The sequence below is a fragment of the Tamandua tetradactyla genome, chromosome 8 (assembly GCF_023851605.1).
Source record: "Tamandua tetradactyla isolate mTamTet1 chromosome 8, mTamTet1.pri, whole genome shotgun sequence".
Taxonomy (NCBI): Eukaryota; Metazoa; Chordata; class Mammalia; order Pilosa; family Myrmecophagidae; genus Tamandua; species Tamandua tetradactyla.
Window position 1 is genome coordinate 50,465,582 of NC_135334.1, and position 19,881 is coordinate 50,485,462.

A 19,881-nucleotide genomic window follows, 5' to 3' on the forward strand; every position below is an offset into this window, starting at 1 on the left:
GCTAACCATAAGAAGTTAGCAATCTGTCCCATCCTTGTCTCAGGAATACTTCAGGGTATGCCCCTGGATTCTTGGGAAGGCTAGAGTTCCAACATCTGAACTGGATGCCTTGATTTAATCCTTTCAGATTCTGGCTTAGAAATGCAGAAGGACCACCGACCTACCAGGAGAGCCCCCAGTGACCTTCACAGCCATGACAGATCTATGGTTGATGCCTCACTCAGCCAATCTTGGAAGAATGAGCCATTCCAGCTTAAATAGTCACAGTCCATTTAAATGGCTGCTGGTAAATGGAAGCCGATATATCTGAAACTGTGGGCTCTTCTTCAGAGAGGGAAAGAAGGAACAAGTAAGCAAAGAAGGAAGGAATTGATATACTTTTGGGTGCATGCTATGTATTAGAAACTGCTCTAAGCACCTTCCAAGATACTATTTTATTAATGTATTAAGAGCCAAACAATTCATACATAAATAATATAATGCATTAAGTGTTCTGAATTCTGCCACAAGAAAGCCACTTCAAGAATCACAAGGAACAAGATTCCAATCATAATAGCGAACATAAATTAAGCACTTATGTGCAATGCACATGCAGTATTCCAATCCTCCCAAAATTGTATGAAGAAGGTATTATTATTGTCCCAATTTTATAGGTGAGGAAATGTAGCTAAGGTAGGCTAAATAATTTAGCTCAAGGTCACACAGCTAGTGATTAGCTAGTTCTGTCTGGCTCCAAATCCTATGCTTTTAACATTCCTACATGTGTAGTACAAGATTACTTTGATATAAACTCGAAAGGACTAAAAGAAATTGGGCTTTATTTTATAAGACATGTTTTCTTTCTCACTAACTTAGATCGAATAATTTTATAACACATATACTGTGCTATATCCAATAAAATGAAAAAAAAATTATTACAGGTTTATTCTATTTTGCAAGAACTGATGGTTTCTGCCCCCACCTACCAACCTATTTTCCTTTGGCTCTGCCATCAGAGGCCCTCCTGACTTATTATCATTATATTATTCTGCATCCATACACTGACAACCCTCTCAGCACTTCACTAAACAATCTTGCCACAAAATAAATGAGGTTGGTAGCCCCAGATTGGCCACAAAAGCAAGTCACTTGAAAGTTCTTGAAACAGCAGCTCATTTGAACCAAGCTGTCTGCTGCAGGCAGGAAACACGCCAAAGTAGCATTTCCCCCTTATTAATAGAGGCACTTGAGTCAAAATCTCATGTTCTAAATGTGCTGCTGTTATATTTTTTATTTTCCCGCTGACAGAATCACAGTGTTCAATTGGGTCATACACATGTGGTATTGAGCATGGGCTTTGGTGGTTTCTGAAGGGGCCAAATGAAATCAGACTGGACAGATCATTACATAGCTCAGAGAATGTGCTGCGGGAAATAAACTAGAAAAGCAACATACCAGAAGAGGGAAAAGGAGCTGTGAACGCAAGGGGCAGAGGGTCAATTTACCGTCACTGCACCACCTAGAGAAGCCGCTGGGGGCCTCAGGGATGTGTGATTCACAGTTGGGAGTTCTCACCATTGTTAAGTGGCATGCCGGGGAAATATGAACCTGTTCCCTGAGGAAAGATACCAGTCAGGGTAAGGAGTTCCTTCTATGAGGACCCAACCAGTGCTTGAACACTTACAGCTGCTTGGCCCCGAAGGCTTGAAAGAAGTGGCAACATAACACCACATTCTAAAACCATTCACAAGTGAAAACAAAAGCAGAGCCTCAGTTTCACCGTAGTCCTGTGTGCACAGCTGAAAGAGCTGTGACCTGCCCGGAGCAATTATCTGTCAGCACAGCAGCTCGGGTGAGAGCCGAGGGGCAAAAGCGTGCTCGTTGCCACTTCCAGGCTGAGCCCCTGTTGGAAGGGCCTTCCCTGGTCCAAGGTTTCATTTACTGTCTCTTTACTAGTTAATGCTCAGATTTAAGGGGAAACAAATGCAACTTTTCACAAACAGGTGGATTAGAGGTAATTATTTATAGAACCAAGGATTTATTCCAGACAACTCTCCTAGCCTATTTAAGTGTTTGCCTCAGATCACCGACTTGGAGGCTAACCAGGTGCACAGATGAGCAAACTTAAGAAGTGGAGAACGACTGCCAACGTGAGAGAGCAGAAATGATGCCCACCCAACTCTATATAATCCAGAGACCGAAAGCAGCCCCTGCCTTCCTCTGTCCAAATGGAGATGCAGTTTGAAGACAGCCCTGAGTTGAGACTATAAACAAATCCTCACACACCATCATATCCAACCTCAACAGGGTCTCCTAAGGCTCAGGTGTGTTTTACCCCTGATTACGTTTTACCCCTAGTGACCCAAAGGAGTACGTTTTGGAAGATGTGGGGTGAAGAGAAGACAGCAAACTAATACCATACTACAAAGTATATGAAGTACTTACCCCATTGTGAGAGAATTGCAAATTATGAGCAGGTCATTATGAAAGAAATCTTTGCTTACATCAAAGGTTATGAAAACAGGGTCCATATTTACTGCTCACTGGCTTACACAGTGTTAAAAAAGAAGCAATTGTCAATATTTAATAATACAGAGATTTGGCATGTAAATCTGACATCCATTTTGTTGGGAAAATAAGACTTTGTGATGATACCAGGTTGGCTGCTTATATTCCTGGCCCCGGAAGGGGCCGCTGAGACCCACCATGCTCTCCCCATTTTCCCATTCACCTCCCCTTCCACACTCACTCCTCTGAGCTACCTGCCTATACCAAGGACATCTTACAATCTGTCTTGAATACATTACCTCTCAGAATTATGCTTGCTCTGAAAATTTGTTTGTGTATGACTGATTCAGTATTTACTCTTCGGTCAGTTTGGGAAATAAAGTGGAAAATATACAATTCACAATGCTGTGACAATCTCAAAAAAGACTGTCCTTAAGCACCAGCCTGGACTATTCTGCAGGATCTGGAATGTCAACCCTTCCTCACAACCCATACACACATACCCCATGGCTGCCACCATGCCCTCATCGCTGCACTGCTGTGGCTGCCAACGTCAATTCCTCCCCGTTTAACTGGACCTGGAATACCAAAGGCCACCCCTGACTTGTCTGCTGAGACCCTCCTGGGACTAAGAATGACACTGATTTAGAAAAGTCTGCTGTTAGGGAGGGGGCTGTTCTATGCAAGCACAATCCCTGCAGGTAAGGCAAGGATTTCTGGAAAGACTGACAGAGGAGAGCGGAGAAAGGAGACACTCAGAAGGCAGGGACGTGAGGGGAGGGGCGCAGGCAGGCACCAATGTGTGCTGATGAGGAGCCTTCTGAGAATTTTAATTTGGGGGAGACTTATAAACATATTTTGATGGAGGTTTTGTCTTCTTACACTATAATTCTAGCAGTTTCCAGTCCCTTAGTAAAGTCTGATATATCTGTATAGCCTGGTGAGGCAGTGCTGTGAGAATAAAGGGACAAGGACAGGCCAGCTAGTGATGCCTGGTCTGCTCTACAGCTACCTCTCCGCTGGAGTCCATGCTGACCACAGATGTGCAAGTAATCTCTCCAGTAGCTGTGTTCTGGAGCTCAAGGCCAGCAGCCCTGTAAGTTCCTATCCAAGGCCGCGCCAGCAGCAAAGGGGCAGAGAAGTAGGTGCTGAAGAGCAGCTGGGGCAGAGGGTGGGGGTGGGGTGGGATGGGCAACCAAAGAGTACGAGTAAGAGAAAACCTCCTCTTTTCAGATATGTACTAGGAGATGCTGATCCTTGAGAGTAAGCTGACCTGACACGTGGCTAATCTGTGATTACAAAATGACACTGGGAAAAAGATGGTTCAATTTGCCATATTTCAATGTGTGGATGGATGTCTATTGTATAAAGAGAGAAAGACTTGTACTGGACACTCTACTATGAAGTGTTTTTGTAACCTTGGATCTATCTCTTCCTTTTGGTAGGTCTAGTTTCTGCAGCTATAAAATGGGAGAGAGGTAGTTTGAATAATAGGAAAGGAAAAAAAATCCCTTGATGCCAAGACAGCTTGTAACCAAAGAAGCTCATTATGTAACCACGAGAGTTTAGCACTCTAATAGACCTTAGTTTGAAAGGCAAATAAAAGAACCACCCAGTGGGAAAAACACACCAACTTCAATAATAGAATCTCGGTGCCTTTTTTAAGGAGGGAAGAAAAAGACAGAAAGAATGAGTCTCCATTACTTTATGAAAGTTGATACAACAAGAAGGCCTGAGAAGGAGTGTTGGTGAAAGGAGAGGGTGGAAGGAGGTCAGCAGCCATGCACAAGGGCATAATCCTGCAAGGTACTCTTCTGCGAACTCTAAAAAACAGAAGCTGTGAACCATTTTCCTTCTGAGGCCAATGTCTGCTACAGGATTCTGCTTCTATGCACGGGTATACTTCCATCTCTTTTGAGGGCCTACTGATGTTTCCTGCAGAGTTTTTTTGAGGGTGACAGAAAAAGGAGACTAATGAAACAAACTTCTACTTCTCTTAGAGTTAAATTATGAAAATACGAACTGCTTAATGGGCTGAAATGGGCCCATGATTTTTCTCTACCAAAAATTATCATCATTTTAAAAGCAGATGCTTACCAAAATAAGAAAACATTAAGGACGTGCACTCGCTGAAGAAACCTATTTGCATCCTAAGGCAAGAGGAAATGTTATAAAAACCCACTGAAGAGCAGTATTTCTTTCCCTTGGAAAATAAAACTATAAAAAGGGACAAGAATTTCAGACAGAAAACAAAAAAGTCACATGATTTGTATGGTACAGAGGAAGGTGGATGGGTATGTTAAAGGGACAAATGCTAAATAATACATATTCGTATAGATCTAGCATATGCCTCTATAGTGTGTTATGTTATTTATAATGACTTCACTATAAAATCTCACCCAATTCTCTGAACTATATACATTTATATGCACACAGACACAACATAATTTCTCATCCATTGTTTTTATACTGGCTACTGGGCCTTGTCATATTTTGTTTGCAAATAAAATACCTCCTCTGTTCTCTTTGGGAGACTTGTATCAAAACTATCCAGCCCTGAACAGAGAAGTATTTCCAGATCAAAAGGGAGGAAAGTAATACTCTTTTATAAAGAAGGATAAAGAGTCACACATAATTAAGCTAGGAGGATTATATACATAGATATAAGACTCTACGAATAACTGAACCGCTATAAGCTATTCAAACTACTGGAGACGCTACAGAAAAGAAAGGAAACAGACAACTTGTTATTGAGGGCAAGGGGAAGGAAGGAGGGGACAAACAACAGTTTAGTAATTATATGTGTCAGGCCCTCTGTGTAGTTATTCTGTGGGATAGATGTTATTACCATCTTGCTTTATAGATAAGGAATGGCAGATTAGAGCTCATTTAACAAAGCCCATGCTGCTGGAAAGAGGGGGAGTATCCCTTCTTTCTGTCTCCAACCATACTCTTTCCCGTGAGCTAATAACTCCCCTTTCATGGTCTCACTAGGGGTGAAATAAAAGTCTCTTAACCTAAGCATTCATTCACATGATATTTATTGAATGTCTCCTGTTTCCCAGGAATTGAAATAGATGCTCTGAATGCAGAGATGAGTAAGACAGTCTGTGCTGACAACATCCACCACCATTCACAGACCACTTTCTGTCCAAAAGACAGTGTCCTGAGCACTTTCACTCCACCATTTCATTTATCTGTATACCAATCCTGTGACAGGAACTGCTATTCCCATTTACTATTGAGGAAGATACGGCCCCAAGAGATTCAACAGCCTGTTTGAGCTCTTGTGATCGGAAAGAACATATGATCTCAGGTCTGCTCGAATTTTCCCTATACTACCTCCATTTAGTCTCTTGATATATCACCTTTCAAGCTCACAAGGAGCTTAAATCTAGTAGGTGAGAAAACAATCTATATAGCTGATTATAATGTAAGAAAGAATGAATGCATTTATTCCCTTATTTTACTTCTCAGCTACCTCTATGATAACGAGATCATCAGGGCTAAAGTCACATCTGCAAAGCTTAAAAGTAAACCCATTCTTTAGTGACCACTTCCATTATCAACTCTCTGAGTCTATTTGCTAGAATTTGCCTTCTACTGCCCACTGGAATCTTTGTTGGCTATCAAGGAATGTATAGGACTTTGAATCTGTGAGCTAAGATTTTTTTTTCATTTTATGGCAGAGAGAGAAGAACAAGCTGCATTCTCACATAAAAGACTTCCAAATCAGGCATGAATTAACACTTAGAATTCACCAAAGAAGTATAAGCTGCACTTGTGAATTTATCCACAGTTCTTTTCTGCTTATTTCCTTAGCAAGTCATTTGGATTCTGATATTTGACAACCTTCCTCTTCAGTCATGGATTTAAGGGAAATGCTCTACAGACTCAAAAACCCTTACAGCCCATACACAGACAAACTAGATATCTTAAATCAATGTCTAGGCAGACCACAGTGGTATACAATTAAAGTGGCTTCTATCAAAGGGACAGCAAACCACAAACAAATCATTAATGCCTTCCTGGTTATCTATTCAGAAGTGTACCTGCCAGGTCAGCTGCTAAATGGGTCCTTTCAGGAAGAGTTACTTTTATTTTATTGGGGTGAGAGACATGAAACAGAGCCAAAAGGTTAACATGAGTTTAATAGGAGCATTGGGTTATCTTGGCAATTAAAGACTCCCCAGGAGGTTAATTACCCACACCCAGCACTTACAACTCACAAAATATATCAGCTGTTAGAAAAATTTGTGTACAACAGAGAACTCTACCCTTCATTTCCAATGATGATATTTTATTCATATTTTGCAGGGCTGAAATAAAGCAATATTCCCTCCACGATCCATTCAGAAAAAAAAAAAGAAATGAACATCATTCAAACTGTCACAATGGCATATAGAAAAAAAAAAACAATGCAGCCAAGAATTGAACAATTTAAAGACTGAGAACAAGAGTGTCAGCGTGTAAGAGAGAAGAGAGAGAGAGGGAGAGAGAGAGAGAGAGAGAGAGAGAGAGGGAGGGAGGGAGGGAGAGAGGGAGAGAAAAGAGAGGGAGGGAGAGAGGGAAACTGAGATGCAACTGGTTTTTGAAAACCTTAGCAGGAGCCTCTACCAAAGGAGCATGCACTCGCTCGAGGGCAAGTTGGTATGATCCAGATGACCTAGTTTTTAAGATCTCCATTCAGAGAACTTCAGAAAAGCCATTTGCTGCTTGTTACCCAGTATCATCAGGGATTTGTGTTAGACCATTCCCTTCTTTCCTCACTGCCCTTACCCTCTCCTAAACCACCATAGTCTCTCACCTGGATCCCGCTAGAAGCCTACCACATGGTCTCCTGCTGCCACTCTTGGGCTGCCGCAGTCACCTCTGCCTAGACGCGCACCCCGAGATCTTTTACAAGGAGAATCATATCATATCACCCCCATGCTTAATGGCCACTGCATTCAGGGCAAAATTCAGAATTCTTACCTCAATCCACTTCTCTTTGCTTTTCCAATTTAATTTCCATCCTCTTACCCCCCTCCCGCAATCACACCCTTAATCACACTCACCTGGATTCTGTTTCTTCCACATGGCAATACTAGAATCATGTCTCAACACACCTGTTACCTGCTCAAAGAGGCCCTCCTCCCAATCTATCGAACATTCCCTATCATGCCTGACTTTCAGGCACTATCCTAGAACCTTCCTTTAGTGGCTGTTTGTACTTATATCTGAAGTTATAGCACTTATGTGTTTATCATCCGTCTTCCCACTCTTTGAATTTGCTGTGTATCCTCAGCATCTAGGGCAGTCCCTGAAGCATGGGCTGAGTCCATTGGTCATTCACCAAGGCTCCTCCTGCATATTTGTTGCCTTGATCTACTATTCAGGCTGGAGCAGATGAAGCTGAATCATTAAGAGGGTTCAGGTGTGTTATGGCACCATATTATAATAAGTAAAACCACAATATTAATAACTATACTTTATGAGCACCTACTTTGTGCCAGATATTGGGCAGGAAGTTTTATATATATTTTGTTTTTTAATATCCCAACCATCCTATGAGGCTGTTAACTGTTATGTTACACTACCTTCCTAGACAGATTATATGAAATATGAGAAATGCAGTTCTAGATCCCAATGTGTATTAGTCTGATATACCAAAATACCTGGTCAGTATTTATACAAGTCCGTAAAGGGTGGAAAGCAACTAAGGATTCTTTGGGGAAATTAATTCAAATGCCCGAATGCGCTCTTGTTGCTTTTCCCCCCCAGATGCATCCTGTTACACGCCCTCTGTTACACAGCACCATCCTGTCACACACATTTTGAGAGGGACCAGGCAGACAGGGACCTCAGTCAAATATCCCAGCTAGAAGCAATGGGTTCAAACACACAGCCTCTCCAGGAGACCTGGGCTTTCTTTTGGAAAGGGAAGGAGGTCATTAATTTAATCTAAAATGTGATTATTCTGGCAAATTTACTCTAGTTCTGGACCAGGTAGGTCCTGTGGCCCATCAGCATGTTTTTTTTCCTTTTTTTTTCATCAGCATGCTTTTGAAAAAAAAAGTCTATAATTTTTTTTGAATCTTTCACCTTTATGAGATTATAGCAATGTTTTAAAAGGATAATCATAGTACTGCATGATAATAATAAGAATAATTCTTTATTAGGTGTAATGTTTTAAGAATTTTAAGAGTACTTTGATATAAAATAAAAGGTCTGATCCTAATAATGATCCTTCAAGGTATATGGAGTAGTAATTATTTGCCACATTTCACCGTCGGGGAAATAAGGTACAGAGCAATTAAACAGAATCATCCAAGGATTCAAATTAATTATGGCAGGGCAGCTCCATGACAGAGGTGTGCCAAACTCTTGTCCAGCATTTTAAAAATAATCATTATGGGTGGACTGATTTAAAGGAGAATTCCCACTGAAAACAATTCTATCACAAGGGTTGAGGGGTGTGTGTCTGTGTGTTTGCCAGGAGGGGCTGTGGATGTAAATGTTTCTCAGTGACTAACATCATTTTAGAAGCCTGGACACATTATAAAATCTTGACAAAGCCCTAAGTTCTAAGCATTGCCTCCTGTTCCATGTCAGACTATCACACTCAAATTCCAATGTCATACATGCTACTAGGCTTCAGGCTTCCAAATAAAGATATTTGATATATACACAAAGAATGTTCCACAAAGCTCTTTCATATCTATTTTCTCATCCTATGCCTTACTCTTTACCTTTTTTCCTCCAGAAATAGTTTATACTGCCACCATGTCTGTCTTAATGAATTATAGGAGTACATTTTATGGTTTCACAAATAGCCATCTCAGGCAGTGAATCAACTAGCAGCCTTCTCTTCCTCAATCCTCTCACAAGCAGTGAAATAGAACAGAGCAGTGCTCTTCTTCACAAATGATATACTTCATTTTATCTGTAACACTTTTGTTCTTTCTCTTTTTATATCTGAGGCCGCAGTGGCTTACGGGGCTCTGCTCTTGAACCTTTCCAGTTATTGACAAAGGGGCCTGAAATCAAGGCAGAAATGTTGATGAATCTGCCTGTTTTCAGTGAAAAGCAAAGCCTTCTCTGTGATTCCTGCTCAGCACACCACAGGACATTCTGAAGGAGTATACCAGGAATCTCCAAATTCAGAGCCAATTAGCCCAAAAGAAATATGTTCAGCTTGAAACCCACTATACACATATATTAAAGTTCTAGTTTATGTTGAAGGTTAAAGAAGTTTAGTGAAAGTCAATTTTAATGAATGTTGCTTTCCTCTAGGCACTTACCTCCAGAAAATGTTCTGCCTGCTGTTCTCGATCCAATTTCCTCGAAGTTGTTGTAATCAGACCTGTGTAGAAATGAGAATATTTGAATTGTAAATATCTGGGACAAGTAGCTTACTGAGTGTGGGAAACAAGTCCAGGTAAGGAAAAGCAAAACTAGTGGGGCTGACTATAAGGGAAATGGAGATCAAGACTATAATGAGATACCACCTTACACCTATAAGAATGACTGCTATTAAACAAACAGGAAACTATAAATGTTGAAGAGGATGTGGAGAAATTGGGACACTTATGCACTGCTGGTGGGAATGTATAATGGTGCAGCCACTACGGAAGACGGTTTGGAGGTTCCTTAGGAAACTAAACATAGAATTGCCCTATGACCCAGCAATAACACTACTTGGTATATACCCAGAAAAGCTGAAGGCAATGACACAGACATTTGCACAATGATGTTCACAGCAGCATTATTCACACTCGCCAAAAGATGGAAACCAAATGCCCATCAACAGACAAGTGGATTAACAAAATGTGGTATACAAATATGATAGAATATTACGCAGCAGTAAGACGAAATGACGTCCTGAAGCACATGACAAGATGGATGAGCCTTGAGGACATAATCTGAGTGAAATAAGCCAGACATAAAAGAACAGATACTGTATAATTTCAGTTTTATGACCATGGTAAAGATGAAATCAGAGGCTTATAATAAAGAATATAGGGGACTAAGAGACATGTAGAAGCTAGAGATGGGTGAACAGTTAGCTAATGAGGTTGAATTCTAATGTAAGGGAGTAGACAGAAGTGAAGGTGGTTCTCTAGTGGGTCTATAAGTAATGTTACCATATTGAAGATGAGCAAGATTGAAAGGGATTATATAGACCTATGTGTTCCACTGATTAACACTAGAAATATGAATTAGTTCTTGCAAGAACCACTTCAAAAGTATGATTCATGTAAAAGAATGCTTAAGTCCAGGGTACAGGGGAAAACTGCTATTGCCTGCTGTGGGACATGTTTAAACAGAAAATATCAGCACAACCACAGCAATGGCAGAGGTAAATAATGGGAGGAGGGACAAGGCTTAAGAGGAGATTTAGATGTCCTATTTGGTGAGGGTGTGTTTATTGGTTATCCTTCTCTTGGGAACAATGAAACTATTTAAAATTGAGAGTGCTGATGGACTGTGGACTTTGGGCACTATACATGATGTCTGATGAATGTAGGTGGCAAAAAGAAGCACTGACCGAGAAGTAGATTGGCAGACGACAGTGTATTCATATCATCAAATGTTGTGTTGCTACAAAAAGGAAAGAAGCCATGAGGCAAGCAATGATATGAATAAACATGTGGGACATTTGGTTAGGCAAAATGATTGCCCAATTTTAGAACCACACATAGTCTTTGAGACCAAAGGAAGAAAGGTTTATTTGGTCTGGAACCTAAATTTTCTGTAGCACATAATCTAATTCAACCTATCTATATAGCTCATTTGAACAACTGTAACACAGGGAGCCCAGAATAAGAAAGAGGTCCTTTAATCCTGTATAGCTTACCTGGATACTTCCTAGAGCATATTAAGCAAATAATCAAAAAGTATTGGCAAAGTCCCTCAAGGGATGGGAGAAAAAATATGGAACTATTAAACTTTACCATTAGGAAATCCCCTGATACTGTGTTAAACTTTAGGGACACCCAAATTAATAGGCCATGCCCTTGATCTTGAAGCTTACTCTTGTGAAGCTTACTTAGGTAGTGGAGAAGCTTAGCCCACCTATAGGTATGCCTAGGAGTTACTTCTGGAGGACCTCTTTTGTTGCTCAGATGTGGCCTCACTCTCTCTAAGCCCAACTCTGAAAGTGAAATCAGTGCCCTCCCCACTACATGGGACATGACATCCAGGTGTGAAAGTCTCCCTGGCGGTGTGGGAGATGACTATCAGGGATAAGTCTAGCCCTGGCACCATGGGATCAACAATTCCATCCTGACCAAAAGGGGGAAAAGAACTGTAACAAATAAAGTATCAGTGGCAGAGACAGTTCAAACAGAATTGAGAGACTACTCTGGAGGGTGCTCTTAAGCAAGAAGCAAACTTCAGTTAGACCTTGCTACCTATCATAACCTGCCAAACCCCAGCCAGGACCATTCTAGCCAATCCTAAAGAACACCTTGGGCAATATATAAGATTCCTCAAGGGTTCCATGCACTAGAGTAACTTTCCAGAAACCTACAACTTTCAAATGGGTCCCTGGTCCAGATAAGTCCTGAATCCTAGAGGGCCCTGCCAGATAGTTCCATTTTCCTACCCTATATTATTGACAACACCTTCCAACATGAAAAAGTTAGAATGGCCATAGCACAAATACCCCTAAAGAGAGGGATAAAAGATCAGAGGTGATGGTGGAGTTATGCAGAGAAGATAGGATTTAATAAATGAATATGATTGCTGAATCGTTAAATTGATATCTCTTTTAGTCTCCAGTATCTTAGGCAGCTAGAAGTAAAAACCTATAATTGTAACCCATGCTAAACTCTGAAACATGTTCTACAACTAATTGTGGTGCTGTGCTTTGAAATTTATTGCTTTTTTGTATATATGTTATTTTTCACCAAAAAAAGAAAAAAAAAGTCCATTGTGATGATAAAAGGAATATATTTGCCTTCTAGCTTCCTATATTTTGGAGCAGCTAGAAGGAAAAATCTAGAGGATCATATGGTAGCCCATGACAAAATCTGGAATCTGTCCTGTAACTACTTGTTGAAGAGTGCTTTGAAAACTATTGCTTTTTTATTTTCTTGCTTTGTATATATGTTATATTATACAATAAAAAAGTTTTTAAAAATGCACATTTATTTAAAACTAAAAAAAAAAAGCAAATGCCAAAGTGTAAAAAAGGAGAAGTGTCTTCCTTTGCACTTCCCACTTCCAAGCAATGTTAATTATATTAGACTTGCTTGACCTTTTCATCCTGTGTATATATAAATTTTAGGAAGTTTTTGCATTTACATAAAGAGGGTCATGACATACATCTGTTCTGTATTTTGCTTTTTTTCTTTCAACAGTATACTGTAGACACCTCAAAAAAAAAAAAGTAATTGGGACCAGTAACTCTCCAATCCCCACTAATTAGATGGTCTCAGAATTTATTCTTGGGAAAAAATAAAACTTGCAAAGAAAACTTAAAAACTTTGTTTCATTTCTATTTAGCACAGCTGAGGTATTTTAATCACATTGAGGAACTAAAAACTCACTAAAGAACCATTATTTTTCGGATAATGTGGAGTTTCAATGTTTCATTTGCATATAACTGAAATTTTACCCTAAGAAACTCATTAATTATTTTAGAGTTCATGAACAATTAATGGGTTGTTGATGCTGATTAGATTCAGGCTATGAAACAGCACTTTCTTATTTAACTTTTATATGCTTATATAATTTTTATTGTACTTGACAAAGATGATTATTTCTGTAATAACTACTTGTATACATAATTATTTCAAATTTAATAGATCTTACACACTGAAGATCCCATACTGTAATTTTGTCATTTGTTTTATGTGTTAAATCTTTTACACAGAAATAAATTCCACATGGAAAATCTCTATCTTTTCTTCAAATAGTGTTTCTCATAAATGAACCACCCCTTTGAGTATAAAGACGAAGAAAAAGGAAGGAGAAGACAAAACCTTCAAGGCCTTCCAGCTTATTACATCAATTTGTCTTTTGCAGGTTTTTATGGTTTTATTATTATTACTGTCAAATGGTAATTTGAAGGTCAAATTTACATTTCATGATTTCAAAGTGTCTCTGAAGAGTGTAAGGGTTGGGTTGTTCTTACACTATACTCTGATCGAGAAGGAAAGAACAGAGGAAAATCACATGAAAATCTCATTCCCTAAAATATGTTATGTGAAATATGTAAAATGCATTTCACCAGGATCTGCTGGAGAATGCATGACTTCGTGCTTCCATCATGAAGTGATGGGGTTTAGAGAAAACCAAGACTAGCCTATAATGTTTGACACAGATTGCAGAATAAAACTCCACTCTGCGTTGCTATTTTCCTTGTCCTCTACCCTTATCTCTCTACCCTCCCCAAGGGAAGGAAGTTTAAGCTCCCATTCCAAATAATCTGCCTCTCCATGAATTATCTCTGGAATGTGCCCCCAGCCCCCCATACCCAGATTCTTCAAGATTTAACTTAGGTGGCCTTCCCTAAACCCTTTCTAACTGGGTGAGGTGCCCATTTGAAATGCCTGACACAAAAGGTGGACTCCATCATCATTATTCTTATTGCCTCTAATATAATCCTTTGCTCGCCTGTCTGTATTTCCCCTCTAGACACAGCGACAGAGTTCATGAGAAGAGCCTGCCTTATGATTCTGAAACCATGGTGCCTACCCTAGCCCAAGGCCTAGAACATAGAATAGGAACTTTATTAATAGTCAGTGAGAGCTGCTATGGAAGAGCTAGATAATTTATATTCTACTCTTCAGATCTGATAAAGAGTTGGAACGCATTTGTTTAGGAGGGCATTGTTTTGGGTGTGAGGAGGGTACCTGAGTGTGTAGAAGGATTCTGGGCCATTTGTATCCTTATAAGACCCAGATATGAGGCTTTAGATGGCCCTGTGACTCTAAGAGAAAGCCTCAACCCACTTTTATGGTTTGCTGAATCTTTTATGATTTTTAATTGACATTAATTTTTCTTCCCAACCATATCCAAAAATGAAACATATTGAATTGCTCTAGCTGCTGGGTCAGACCACTGAGTACTGTGGCTCAGTGTGTGTGTTTGGGGTGGGGAAAATAGGCGACAAACATGAGAGTGGATTGGTGGGCAGAGGTGATAAATGAAAAATGAAGGGAGCACAGTTCTCTAATTCATATTGACTAAGAGTCTGTGCGGTCATTGCCGGGGGCATCTAAGACTGGAATCTGATGCCTTCATTTTCAGGCCATTCTATCCAAAAAGGTCACATGTCACGAAGGTTCTACCCAGGTGAGAACTAAGTAGTGTCCTTGCAAGAGACTGGGAGTCTCACCACCTGGTAAGTGGGGCATTCTCTGTTACAAAACCCAATGAACAAAACCCAATGAAAGTGAGAAATACTTGCTATACTGAGGCTACAAATGAGTGAAATGACTGCAGACTGCCCCTCTGCTGCTCTTCCAGGGACAAAAGACCAGGAGCCCCTTTGCCCTTTGCTCCCCTGAGAACTCTTGTGTCACTTCAGGTTCTCTTCCCTAGGGCCATTCAGCCACAGCCCATTGCACTGTGCCTGTGCACAGTGAGGAAGTCAGCTTCCTCTCCTGATGGGCTGTCAGCGGAATTCTTTAGGAAATGTACTTATTTTCACAAGGCACAAGTTTATGGGGAGAGCAGCGTGGCTCCCTTTCCATCAGCATACCTTTACCAGGATGTGCTTTTCACATATTTATCAGCTAATACTGTTGTGTATGAAACAACATACACAATGTGAACCATGAGCTGTGAGAAAGATGGGCAGTTTCTGTTCCTGGAGGAAAGGCAAGAAAAACTCTGCGGGTTTTACTTCTCTGGGCTTCTACCACCTTCGTTTTCACAGACGGAAGGGAAAAGGTAGGAAAAGATGCAAGACAAAAGTAAAATAAGTATGAAATCAAAGGAGGTGGGGAGTGATCGCTAATAGGTACAGGTTTCTTTTTGGGGTGCTGAAACTGTTCTAAAATTAGAGGTTATGGTGATGGTTGCACAATTCTGTCAGTATAGTAAAAATCATTGAATTCTACATTCAACTGGGTTAACTTCATTGTATATAAATTATACATCAATAAAACTGTTAAAATCAGTAGGAAGTCATGAACTTTGCCTTACAGAATTTAAGAAGTCTTGTTTTGGGGAGAAGAGAGATACTTAAAAATACTTGTTGAAAGAATGAATGAATGAACTTGCTTAGTAATCAGGCATAAAGAGGAGTCGGGGTGAAAGGAGCTATTAGGTTTGTCCATGGGGAATCTGGAACACAGAAACAAAGAACAGAACATTATTGATTAAAGTTATATTTTACTTATTTAAATGAAAATCAGCCTTGCTATCAAGCCAAGGACCATTAAACCAAGGAGGGGCAAAACGTCTTTGCTTCTAAAGGTGTATTCTTTGTATAAGCTATAGTTTTTCAATAGCCTTGTCTGTTTTTACAGTCAGAAAGGAATGCAGTGAGCCATTACTCACAAACCAGAGAAATTATTCAAATTTACCAATACTGCATCTTCATTTATAATAACTGTGTTATAGCCTAGGACAGTTGGGACTTAAAGGGGAGGTAGGAGAGCATATGGCTAGAAATATGCAATTACTTTTAAAATGGATGCGTTAAGATATTTTTTGTTGTGGTGGTAACAAGGGAATCTTACGACCCTTGTAAGAAATAGCCTGAGCACAAAAGTGTGGCTACCTATTCAAAAGAGAACTCAAAATCTTCTAAAGTAGTTATGGACAGAGAAGTGATACTTGTAAGGAGGATAGCTTTTCCCTGATTTTAATTCCTATGGGTGTCCTGGTTTGCAGCTGTGTAATCTACTGCCATGACATTCACATTTTCTTAAAGTTACTACTTAAACAGTGAATGTCTTCACTGTTTCAGCATAATTCTCCAATACTGTTGGAAGCTAGGCCTAGTATTAAAAACACAACTGTGATTATCAACCTTGTGAGACACAATTAGTATCCACTCTCTGCTTTTCATATCCTATTTGCTCTGCTTGCCATTTCTCTCTCCCTGTGCAAAGCTACTTGTTATAACCCTCACTGTCCTTGCAGATAGTTCAGTTATCACCTTCTTGGTGAAGCCTTCTATGACTTTTCCTTCTCTAGCAGATTGAGCCTAACTCATCCACTGTCTGGATCCCCCTCTAGATCACTTGTATAAGGAAGGTAGAGACTGTGTAATTCACTAATAGAGCCTATCAGATTTGTTGAATATATAGGTACTATTATTATAGCACCCAATATTCTGCTATAATTCTTTGATAGAGTCAGTCTTCTCTAAGGGGATCCAAGCAAAAGGATGGCAAATAGATCTTACTCCTCTTGCGTTTCTAGGTTAACACAGAATCTGGCCCACTAGAGGTGCCAAGCAAAACCTGTTTGAATGAGGGTGACATGGATGCTGTCTTGGAGAGGTCTCCCCATTGTTCAATACAGAGTTGCCATAGTGGTTCCAATGCATGGAAATTAAAGTTATCTGTATGTTCTCCTCCAATCTTTGAATAAATGCTAGTGTTTTCCTAATTTCTAGACATTGTCTATTATCCTGATAAAGTTGGAAGCCATTAGAGAAATTCCTGATAGCCCTTGTAAATATTTTAGCTGCTGAGTGGCAATTTTTTAATCTTCAATCTTATTCACAGGAGCTATGTGGCCACTCCATGGTTCTCCCACATCCTTATTTCTACCCAATTCATGGAGAAAGGCAGACAAATAATAGTACAGTAGCATCCAACACTTATTGTATTCTGACTATGTGCCAGGCACCATTCTAAGCAGTTAACACACATGATCTCATTTAGTTTTACAACAGTCCAAAGAGAGAGCAACTACTAGGACACCATTCATAGGAGGAACTGAGTTGAATAATTTGCTCAAGGTCATCCAGCTAAAATGTGGCTGAGCTATGTTTCAAACCTGGGCTCTGACTCTGAAGCTCCTTCACTGTCCCTCTAGCACAAAACAGTGTGGGATGACAGCAAAATCACCTGCCTAATAGCTAGGAACCGGGTCCAATCTCAGCCCCGTCAGTAACTTGCTGAAAGCCAAGGCAACCACATCTTTACTCAGGGCCCCAGTTTCCTCATCTAGAATGTCCTAAAGTCTCTTCTCACTGTGAAGAGATAGCAGTTATATAAAAACATGAAAAGTAGATAAGTTTTCTTCCTTAACTGTCCTCTCTCCTGACCCTACATTCTTCTAAATGGTCCTGAGCCCCAGCTGAAGAACCCAAGCAGGTCAGGAAGTCAGGAACAAGAAGTGCTGAATTCTGTTTTTTATTGCATCCATAAAAGCAACACTCAAGCACTCATATGCATATTTCTCAAAAAGGGGGAAGTAAAAACTGTCAGTTAACTTTAAGTGCACATTGTTAAGCAAGAAACAAAACTTGGTTATCCACAGGTTTACTGTCTCTTTCAGAAGATGCTAATTTCTAGACCCTCTAATTTCATCCCATTAAAGAGGCTTACAATGCACAGTATTTATATATGGACACAAGGTTGGGCACTAAATTTGGAAAGAACTGAAATGGACACACAGAAAATGCAAATTTCAGGATTGGAGAGATGGCACGAAGACATGTTTTAGGTTTGCTTAACAAAGGTGTAATTTGTGTTCGTAGACCATACAATATTTCTTTGAATAAAAAAGAATGACTACAAAGAAAAAAAATACAAGAGCAACATCAGTTATGTGGGGTGTTAAAAAAGGGATTCTGCAAGTTGTAACAATCAGATATCCTCATGTTTCATTGGGTGTAAAGATTTGAATTGCTCTACTGAGTACCCGGTCCTGCTATTAGACTTTCTTTAGAGAATATGACAAAGGAAATCACCAATGGAGGTTGGACTTTTGTTTATCAATAGTGATTTCCACGATGCTATTAGAGGTGTTAAAAACTGTAAAAGTGGCAGTGTATTTTAAATGAGAGTATGAAAATATGTCAATCAAGCATGGTTTATAGTTGTTGGACTTCTGTAATGCATACATTTCATTTTTTTCATTGTCAGCCAATGGATGGCATTGCCCAATTCTGCATTAAGAGCAGGGAAAGCATACACAGCATTCTTCTGCCAGAAACACTTTCCCCTTTGGATTCAGGATTTTGTAGTTGTACAGGTAGCAAATCGAAAAAGTCTGTCTGTGGAAGAGAAGTGTCAATTCTGGTACACACCTTGCACCTCCCCTTCAAGTCTTGATGACAGATGGAGTTGCTCACAGCCTGGAGGGAGTTTTGAAGCTGAGGCAAGCCCTGCTCCCTCGCTTTTCTAGTCATTATATACTAGATCGATGAGGGGCATCTAGGTCAAGTCAACTTGTCATCAGAGTGAAGGATAAGGTAGCAGCCAACAAGAGTGGGAGTAATGATGTCGTAGGGTTTGATGCTATTTCCAAAGGTCTTCTCTGCATAATTCTCACCCGTACATGTGGTACTACCATACATACACATATGTGTACACACAAGTGCATACACACCCACACACATGCTCACATGTCCACACATACAGTTAGGACCAGAGCAGCTGTCTAATTTTGCCAGAATACCTGGTTAGTCATCAGCTCCAGTGTTCTTCTCTCAGTTCTTCTCCTCACCATCAATGCTCCTGGCTCACCCTCCCAATCTCTCTAGCAGTGCCTTCTGATTAGGCCTAAATGAAGAATTTAAGCACCTAAAAATGTCTTTAAACTCTTAAAAAAATCTCTAGGCCATTTCGCTAGAACTCAGATACCATATTGAAATAATTTCTTCAGAGAAACTAAGCTGCAGATGGCAAATTGATATTAAGGATGTCGTATGAAATGATGCCATCTTTAGGTGCTATATACATACTACTGATGTGTGTGTTCAGATGTGCAATATGGCACCCATATCTCCTTTCTCTTTGTGCCAAGATTTTTTTTAATAATTCTGAATATTGAATGATCAAAATAAGGAAGCAGGAGTGGTTGTGATCTAAATTCCACTAAATAGATGGGTTTTAGAGATTATCTAAGCATTCAGGCTCTGTATCAAACTGCCTGGCTTCATATCCCAATTCTATTGCTGGGTAACATGTGAGCACGTCCTTGGGCAAATTACCTAGCTTCTGTGAATTTCAGCTTCTTTATCTGTAAAATGAGGCTTATTAATATTAAATAATCAATTAAAAATACTTAACCTGGTTCCTGGCACATACTAACTGCCTGAATAATATAACTCTTCTTTTCAGCTCCTAGGATAGTGCTGGAGCATCATATGTGTGCAATGGTGTAATTTTGCTTGCTTTCCATCTTGAGATTCCTCTCAAATGTTCAAGTCCTGGGTATTCAAAATTATAAAATGTCTACTATTCATCCCTTTACCCTACAGATAAAGAAACT

General features: G+C 39.8%; 1 protein-coding gene across 6 annotated transcripts in view; it reads right to left on the reverse strand.

Annotated features, from left to right (window-relative positions):
- FAT3 (FAT atypical cadherin 3) overlaps nucleotides 1-19,881 on the reverse strand; it is a 655,772-nt gene that overhangs the window by 185,273 nt on the left and 450,618 nt on the right. For 5 of the 6 annotated variants that reach the window (XM_077113295.1, XM_077113294.1, XM_077113296.1 and 2 more), the window contains exon 4: nucleotides 9,771-9,832. In XM_077113295.1, coding sequence (XP_076969410.1) covers nucleotides 9,771-9,832 — 62 coding nt within the window. Of the gene's footprint in view, nucleotides 1-3,810; nucleotides 4,423-9,770; nucleotides 9,833-19,881 lie in introns of those variants that run through there. The other variant, XM_077113299.1, reaches the window with a different exon arrangement.